Source organism: Cottoperca gobio, unplaced genomic scaffold (assembly GCF_900634415.1).
Source record: "Cottoperca gobio unplaced genomic scaffold, fCotGob3.1 fCotGob3_290arrow_ctg1, whole genome shotgun sequence".
In the NCBI taxonomy this organism is placed as follows: domain Eukaryota; kingdom Metazoa; phylum Chordata; class Actinopteri; order Perciformes; family Bovichtidae; genus Cottoperca; species Cottoperca gobio.
The window spans coordinates 208,112-217,500 of record NW_021166900.1 but is presented as its reverse complement, the minus strand read 5'-3'; the positions used below and the strand labels follow the sequence as shown (position 1 = coordinate 217,500).

The 9,389-nt window shown below is 46.1% G+C and overlaps 1 protein-coding gene across 1 annotated transcript; it reads right to left on the bottom strand.

The window, feature by feature from the left end:
• Nucleotides 1–1,837: 1,837 nt before the first annotated feature.
• On the bottom strand, nt 1,838–7,847 carry gpr37a (G protein-coupled receptor 37a). The gene is made up of 2 exons (XM_029427074.1): nt 5,305–7,847; nt 1,838–3,283 (listed from the first exon to the last, which is right to left on the bottom strand). Exons 1-2 carry the CDS (start codon nt 6,244–6,246, stop codon nt 2,450–2,452), a joined length of 1,776 nt encoding a protein of 591 aa, XP_029282934.1. The 5' UTR covers nt 6,247–7,847; the 3' UTR covers nt 1,838–2,449.
• Nucleotides 7,848–9,389: the final 1,542 nt, after the last annotated feature.

The following is a 9,389-nucleotide window of genomic DNA, read 5'->3' as shown; positions in this document are numbered from 1 at the left end:
AGGTGAAGAGTTCTCAGAGAGTTCTCAGGTGAAGAGAGTTCTCAGAGAGTTCTCAGGTGCAGAGTTCTCAGAGAGTTCTCAGGTGAAGAGAGTTCTCAGAGAGTTCTCAGGTGCAAAGATCTCAGGTGCCGAGTTCTCAGGTGCAGAGAGTTCTCAGAGAGTTCTCAGGTGCAGAGAGTTCTCAGGTGCAGAGAGTTCTCAGGTGCAGAGAGTTCTCAGGTGCAGAGAGTTCTCAGGTGCAAAGATCTCAGGTGCCGAGTTCTCAGGTGCAGAGAGTTCTCAGGTGAAGAGAGTTCTCAGAGAGTTCTCAGGTGCAGAGAGTTCTCAGGTGCAGAAAGTTCTCAGATGCAAAGATCTCAGGTGCCGAGTTCTCAGGTGCAGAGAGTTCTCAGGGAGTTCTCAGGTGAAGAGAGTTCTCAGAGAGTTCTCAGGTGCAGAGAGTTCTCAGGTGCAAAGATCTCAGGTGCCGAGTTCTCAGGTGCAGAGAGTTCTCAGAGAGTTCTCAGGTGAAGAGAGTTCTCAGGTGAAGAGAGTTCTCAGAGAGTTCTCAGGTGAAGAGAGTTCTCAGAGAGTTCTCAGGTGAAAAGAGTTCTCAGAGAGTTCTCAGGTGAAGAGTTCTCAGAGAGTTCTCAGGTGAAGAGAGTTCTCAGAGAGTTCTCAGGTGCAAAGATCTCAGGTGCCGAGTTCTCAGGTGCAGAGAGTTCTCAGAGAGTTCTCAGGTGCAGAGAGTTCTCAGGTGAAGAGAGTTCTCAGAGAGTTCTCAGAGAGTTCTCAGGTGCAGAGTTCTCAGGTGCAGAGAGTTCTCAGGTGAAGAGAGTTCTCAGAGAGTTCTCAGGTGCAGAGAGTTCTCAGAGAGTTCTCAGGTGAAGAGAGTTCTCAGGTGCAGAGTTCTCAGGTTCTGGGATGTGACTGGACGAGAGACACAACTCCACCTGACTGGCTGTAACTTGAATCCGGTCGCGTTTGCGCCAATTTCCTGGTGCAATTTGTTCACTGGCCCCATTTATTGAGAGTGGAGCAGCAAGGCTCCGGGCGATAATCAATGACCTACTGTTATGCATAATTTGAATATTGACATTGGACTATTGTCTCATTGATTGCGTCTCTGCCGTCGCTGCCAGCAGCTGCTGGAACAACTCTTCTCATTATTGAGGAAACATTTTACACTCATATTTCAGAGGCCGCAGACGGCACCGGTTCAGCCCGGACAGCCATCAGAGACCACTTCTGTCAGAACACATGAGGCTGGATGTGCTGTGGTACCGTAGCTCTGTTCAGTGTGGCGGACCCCCTCCGTCGCCACGACAACGGGAGTCGAGGACAATGGCGTGCTGTGTCCTCCCCGGCTGGGCGGCGTCGGTGGTGACAAAACGATGGCGAGAGGAAAAAGCAGCTGAGCTTTGTGCTCCGTGTGACACAGCAAATACACTGCAGCTGATTCCTTCACATTTGTTTTTGTTGGTTTTTTGGTGATTTTAGCAAAAATAAATCTAAGTTTTAAAAAGCGATTTTGCAGAATGAATGATGTTGCGTTGACTTCTCTTCTGCTTTCTGTGCGTGCCTGACTGAGCGTCTCTGAGTGTTGTGTCGAGTCTGAACTGAAACAATGGCGGCTGTGTCCTCTGGGTCTCACACGCCTTCTTTACTTTTCTTAGATTTCTTCAGAACATCCTCATATCTCTCATACAGACACGTGCAGTCACACATCTTCCTCTTAAACACGTGTGAATAGTTAAACCATCCGTCTGTGCTGCGATGTTTAAACTGCTATACGAGCAAAGTGACGGCTTCCTGCGCAAATAAATGTTCTAAATGCACATCAGGGTTCAGAAACATCTGTATTTAAATACTTTTTAATTAAAGTGACACTTCTCTTGTGGCTAACAAAGTGCAAGTTTTCTGCTTTCAAACATCATCAACATCACCGACGCTCCGACTCTCACAAAGGAATGTTTGACGATCAGTTTTTATCCCAAAAACTTTCCTTGAAAAGAACTTTTTACAAAACAGAGACAGAGTTCGAATGCTAAAAGTCTTTTAGTGAGTTTGCAGCAGCTGAACATGCAGAACAACAGAAATGTGTCTACAGGAAAGAAAAGAGTTCAACATATAAACAGGAAAATAGAAATATAAAAAATGAATCATTTGTTTAAATGTTGCTTTACAGGGAAGTTAACTCATACAACATACAACACTAACTAATATCTGACACGTAGAAGACGTCAGGACACATCAGTGTCCACGTGTCTCAGCTTCTGTACGATGCAGTGATGCTGAAGAAGAAGATTGGAAGGATTAAAAGGACTAAACAAACACTGTTAACTAACACGAGTGTTCTCATAGAAACTGTAAACACAGACGTGTCCCTCAGGACCGTGCAGCCTGATGCGTCAACGCGTCCACCGGTCAAACTCCTCGTCACGTAAGAAGCTGCGCGTGACCTTTGACCTCAGCAGTGTGTCCCCACATGGGTGTAGGCGGCGGAGGTGGACGGCTCCCCGTGAATGGTGTTGAACGGGGACAGCTCCAGTTCGGTGGTGGCGCAGTCGTCGGCGTCACTGCCGGCGGTGGCGGTGGTGGCGCGGGGCGGGCCGCACTCGTTGCAGCAGCAGCAGCAGCAGTCCAGGAAGGCTCTGGTGAACGGCTGGCACAAGCAGAAGAGCAGCACGGGCGTCACCGCCGACTTACAGAAGAGCAGCATCTGGCTGAGCAGCTGCAGGATGTCCAGCGTCCTCCTGGGAATGCCGGCCGCCATGTACGCGCTGATGATGTTGCAGATGTTCTCCGGAATGATGCAGAAGCCGTAGAGGATGGCCAACGCCACCACGGCACAGTTCATCTGGCTCTCCAGCTGGATCTGCTTATTGCTGCCGCGGACGCAGGCGCGCTCGGCGTGGCGGATCTTGCGGGCGGTGACCAGCGAGCTGAAAATGGTGAAGAGCGTCGGCAGGCAGAAGTAACAGCCGAAGTACCACCAGAGGCGAGCGCCGTCGTAGGTGAGGCCCAGGACGTACAGCGTGTCCGGGAGGTCGGTGGAGATCCGGATCACGCAGCGCTCGCACGGCGTCACGTCAGGCGGGTCGCCGTCCTCGATGACGAGCTGTCGGATCAGCAGCTCGGGGAGCGCCAGCAGCAGAGCGCCCACCCAGATGACGGCGAGCTTGGCGGTGGTGGACGCCCAGTTCTCGATCATCTCGTAGTACATCTGCACGTTGGTGGCGGCGCGGAAACGATCGATGCACAGAGCGCACAGCGTGAAGGTCGTGACCCCGAGAGAAGCCACCTGGAGGAGAAGAGGAGAGTTCACTTTCATTCTCCAAATATATCAACTTTCTTCTGTGACATCGCAACATAACAGAATCTGTTCTCATAGAGAACGTCTTACAGAGCACTGATGGTGGAGCCTCGAGGAACTGAACTGTCTGCAGCAGACCTAATGTAACCTAAACCCTGAAGTACACACACACACACACACACACACACACACACACACACACACACACACACACACACACACACACACACACACACTACTCTTCTGCTCTGCTTCACAAACCACATCTGTTGTGTCTCAGCAACAACAAACACTTCACACTGTATGAAGCACAACAGACAAGCAGACCAGTTGTGTGTGTGTGTGTGTGTGTGTGTGTGTGTGTGTGTGTGTGTGTGTTGGGGGTCGGTGCATCGCAGCAGTTTTCAGATTTAATCCTCCTGCTGTGTGATTACAGAACTGATCTCAGATCTAAACTCTGTTACTTTATATTAGTCTGTTTTTAAATGAATAAACCAACAAGCAGGAAGTGAAACACTAAACAAATCTAATATCAGATGTGCAAGAAGATGACGGTCGGTCAGTAAAGATCATTAATGTCATGTAGGTCAGCACCTCAAACAAAGAGCTGCTGCTAAAAAGATTAAACTTCATGAATAAACCTTTTGTTTCCACACTTCACATGAAGAAGCTGGAAGAAACCTGTTAAAGTGCTGCAAACGTTCACATTGCTGGTTCAAAACGTGTCAACATGATCAACGTCAGCGGGGTTACACACAGGACACCTCATGGCCACAAGTACGTGGACAGCTGAACATTGCAGCCACAGTGATTCCAACACCAGGAGCATTAACGTGTTACAACATCTCCACTCGCTCAAACTCCTGCAGAGATTTGTCACAGTCTGTGTTCCAGGTCAAACCTGTGGGACGAGGCTAAAGTCTGGACTCTGTGCAGGACAGTCAAGGTCCTCTACACCAAAGTGGGAAAACTACTTCTTTATGAGTTTGCTTTGTGCAGGGACACACACACACACACACACACACACACACACACACACACACACACACACACACACACACACACAGCTCTAAGATTCCCCTTAAGTGGAACTGAAACCAGGAGAAAAGATGATCTAAATTATGAGAGTAAACAAAAAGTGATAATATATCTGGATCTAATCTGAGCCCCGTTTCCTCGACTGATCAGGGGGGGGGGGGAGTCTAATCTCTTCATTAATCCTGATCTTCACTCTGATTGGACAGCAGGACGTCCCATGTTCAGCAGGTGTCGTCTTGTTGACACTGATCAGATTAAAAGACCCTTCACATCGCTACATTAAACCGGATTAAAATGCTGACTGAGCCGCTCTGCAGCTCATGGACCCCCCCAAGTTGTAACAACAACTCTGAGAGTACGATCACATTTCATGGCTCACTTGATCCTTTGCTCTTCATTGTCACACAAATACTGGAAACAACATGGACACTCCACAGAACATGTGTCGTCGGCCTGTTTGGTGTTTCCACATTACGAAAGAACGACTTCCTGAGGAGCACATGAACGCACCGCCGGCACATGGCGGAGGTCAGGTTTTAGACATTTGTATTTAATTTAACCCCTCCTGTGTTTTATGATCCATGTGTTGCTTCTATCTGTGGTATAAATACAGTTTGTTGTTATTATTAAGTTGAGGGAAAGATCGGGATTTAAAGGTCACGTTCTTTATGACCTTTGAAGCTTCTCCTGTTCACTGGACTGATTGTGTGGTGGTAACTTTAAGCATCTTCTCGCTGATGGTCTGGTTTGCTTATGTAGGTCAAACAGAGGCATCAGTAGAAAATTGACACTTTTCATAATCAGTTAAAAACTCCTTGTAGTAATTTAAACTTTGGAAGACACCAGCTGGATTAACTCGGACTGATGGGTTTGTGTCCCTCCTAACTTGTTTTACAAACACCTGTCAACTGACATCTCACTCATGACACTCAGTCAGTTGTTTCTGGTCTGCACCATCAGCCCCCCCTCACCTCCAGGTAGGGGATGATCCTGCACGAGAACTCCCCCAGCAGCCAGTCCTTGGTGAGCTCGTGGAACACCACGAGCGGCAGGCAGAAGAAGATGATGACGAAATCCCAGAGCGCGAGGTTGGCCAGCAGCGAGTTGGAGATGCTCCTCATGTAGTAGTTGTGACACACGATGCACATGACCGACACGTTCCCGATGACCCCCACGCTGAAGATGACGGCGGCGGCGATCATAACCGCGTAGGCTCCGTACGACTCCGCGGTCAGCGGGTAAAACGGGTTCTTCACCTGCTTCCGCCTGGTCCGCGGGTTCACCGGCACGAGCGGAGTGCTGTCGGGAATGTCCGGCAGAATGTACTCCTCTTCATAGTCGCTGGTGTTGAGTCCAAAGGGGGGTCCGACCTCTTGTTCCTGCGCCATGGCGGCTCCATCCTGCGCATCGCTCCGCTTCCTCCTGCTGGCTTTTACGCTCTGCCGCCGATTGTGTCCGGTCCTCCCGAGGCTACACGTGCGTCCATGCCGGGATGGTTTAAGCACTTCACCCGGACTGCATCCACCACCCTGCAGCGCACCGGCCTTGTTTATATCGGCGCGTAACGCTTCGTCTCCGGGTATCAGCAGCAGTCCATTTTGCGCGTCGCGTTTACGCACAGCGCGCCGGGGTACCGGTGTCCCCAGCACTTTAGAGGATGACGGGGTTACAGTATCCAGCCCCGAGGCCTGCGCACTCGCACCCTGCGTCCCCCTATTGTCCTCCCCAGTGAGAGAACGCCATCTCCGGCTCTGCGCACTCCTCTCAGCGGCGGTGGGTTCATGATGAGGACTTAAAGTCGTCTTTGTTTTCTGCCAGTGGAGCGGACTCGCGACGGCCTCGCTGCACAGCCACAAACACAGTAACCTCGAGACTGGAAGCAGCATCGTGTGATTCTGTCTAACCCGTAACATCGAACTGATGCGTTTCCCAAAATAATCGATCCATCGGTGGTTTCTGATAATCAGTCCAAAAGAAAGGCCAAAACTTCCAACTTAAAACCGCCACAAAAAGATCAGTTTTCCTTCATCTTCGCGCGTCTTTGGTCGTGTAGAAGAGATGCACCTGTCTGCTTTGGGTGCGTCCCGGAGCGGCCCCAGGCTGGAGGCATCACCAAAGCGACCAGAGCGGAAAAAGTGAACCGAGCCTCCGCAGCTGAGGGTGGAGGAGGGGGTCAAGTGTTGAATCCCACCTTTGGTTGCTCCACCTCCGTCCCGTGAAGTTTCTAACGTACAGCCGCTCCGGAGCGCTCCGAGGCCGGGGTAGAGCGCGGTGAAGTGCGGCCAGTGGAGACGCCGAGCTCCGTCTGAGAGAGAAAGGAGGACCCGAGAGAAGAGGGAGGGGGGAGGAAGAGGGGGTGTGTGTGCGTGTTATTAAGTTCCAGTTCAACTAACCTGTAAACTGTGTGAGATCATCAGGTGTGAATGACACTTTCAGAAGTGTCATTAATCTTTTGAAGTAGCACAGTTTTGGTCATTTTGATGACGTCACACTGATATCAATCGATTTTTTTTTTTTTTTTTTACATATTAAAATTTTTAAATAACGATTATTTTCAGAAAAAGCTTTCTCTACTTGGCAACATATTTATTATATATAACTGACTACTTCTCTCTTTGAAAGAATTGCAGTTCTGCAGTGCATATACAGTAATGCATGATAAACAATCTTTAGATTTCAGGAAATAAAGTTACATTTCTATTTTCTATGATCAGACAGAGACTATATAATATAACTGTACGCACAGAAACACATTTATAAATAACTGCAGGGATTAATTGTGCACTTTGTATAATACTTTATTTTTGAATTACTGAAACATTTGTAAACTAAAAGTAAAGTCACAGCTTCACCTTTAGTTCGGTGCAACGTAGAAGAAAGACAGAATAACTTCCAGAGCAGGAATGTTTCTCCTGCATGATGTCGAGCGAATACTCACAGCTCTCGTATGACATCTAGCTCCAAGTCTGGGGATTACAAGCCTGCAGGGTCTGCAACATTTAAACATTTAATGTCAAAGATATTAAAGAGTTTGTGTTACAGTTTCATCTCCTGAAATACGGAGCTTTAGACTTAGTTAGTGTTTGAGTACTTGTACTTGAGTATTTCCATGTTGTACTACTTTATACTTCTTCTCCACTACATCTCCAGATGTGTTGAAGCTTCCTTCATGAGAAGATTCTTCATCTTCTTCTTCAGATGAATAAAGTCTTTAAAGTCTCTTGATCAGCTGGAAGATGCATCAAAGCTGAAACTGTTTTTCTGAGGAACTCGTGAAAAGTTGACTTTTAGAGACAAAGATACAAAACATGTGATGATGTTATAAAATCTGATGCAGTGTGTAGATTAAACTACCAACAGGATGTAAAGGAATGATCACAAGCTGCACTGCACACGGACACCTGCTGCATTAATGTGTGTGTTACATGTTCCTGTTACATTAATGTGTGTGTTACATGTTCCTGTTACATGAATGTGTGTGTTGCATGTTCCTGTTACATTAATGTGTGTGTTGCATGTTCCTGTTACATTAATGTGTGTGTTACATGTTCCTGTTACATTAATGTGTGTGTTACATGTTCCTGCTGCATTAATGTGTGTGTTACATGTTCCTGTTACATTAATGTGTGTGTTACATGTTCCTGTTACATTAATGTGTGTGTTGCATGTTCCTGTTACATGAATGTGTGTGTTGCATGTTCCTGTTACATTAATGTGTGTGTTGCATGTTCCTGCTGCATTAATGTGTGTGTTACATGTTCCTGTTACATTAATGTGTGTGTTACATGTTCCTGCTGCATTAATGTGTGTGTTACATGTTCCTGTTACATTAATGTGTGTGTTACATGTTCCTGTTACATGAATGTGTGTGTTGCATGTTCCTGTTACATTAATGTGTGTGTTGCATGTTCCTGTTACATTAATGTGTGTGTTACATGTTCCTGTTACATTAATGTGTGTGTTACATGTTCCTGTTACATTAATGTGTGTGTTGCATGTTCCTGTTACATTAATGTGTGTGTTACATGTTCCTGTTACATTAATGTGTGTGTTACATGTTCCTGTTACATTAATGTGTGTGTTACATGTTCCTGTTACATTAATGTGTGTGTTACATGTTCCTGTTACATGAATGTGTGTGTTGCATGTTCCTGTTACATTAATGTGTGTGTTGCATGTTCCTGTTACATTAATGTGTGTGTTGCATGTTCCTGTTACATTAATGTGTGTGTTACATGTTCCTGTTACATGAATGTGTGTGTTACATGTTCCTGTTACATGAATGTGTGTGTTACATGTTCCTGTTACATGAATGTGTGTGTTACATGTTCCTGTTACATTAATGTGTGTGTTACATGTTCCTGTTACATTAATGTGTGTGTTGCATGTTCCTGTTACATTAATGTGTGTGTTACATGTTCCTGTTACATGAATGTGTGTGTTACATGTTCCTGTTACATGAATGTGTGTGTTACATGTTCCTGTTACATTAATGTGTGTGTTACATGTTCCTGTTACATTAATGTGTGTGTTACATGTTCCTGTTACATTAATGTGTGTGGTACATGTTCCTGTCACATTAATGTGTGTGTTACATGTTCCTGTTACATTAATGTGTGTGTTACATGTTCCTGTTACATTAATGTGTGTGTTACATGTTCCTGTTACATTAATGTGTGTGTTACATGTTCCTGTTACATGAATGTGTGTGTTGCATGTTCCTGTTACATTAATGTGTGTTGCATGTTCCTGTTACATTAATGTGTGTGTTACATGTTCCTGTTACATGAATGTGTGTGTTACATGTTCCTGTTACATTAATGTGTGTGTTACATGTTCCTGTTACATGAATGTGTGTGTTACATGTTCCTGTTACATTAATGTGTGTGTGTTACATGTTCCTGTTACATTAATGTGTGTGTTGCATGTTCCTGTTACATTAATGTGTGTGTTACATGTTCCTGTTACATTAATGTGTGTGTTGCATGTTCCTGTTACATTAATGTGTGTGTTACATGTTCCTGTTACATGAATGTGTGTGTTACATGTTCCTGTT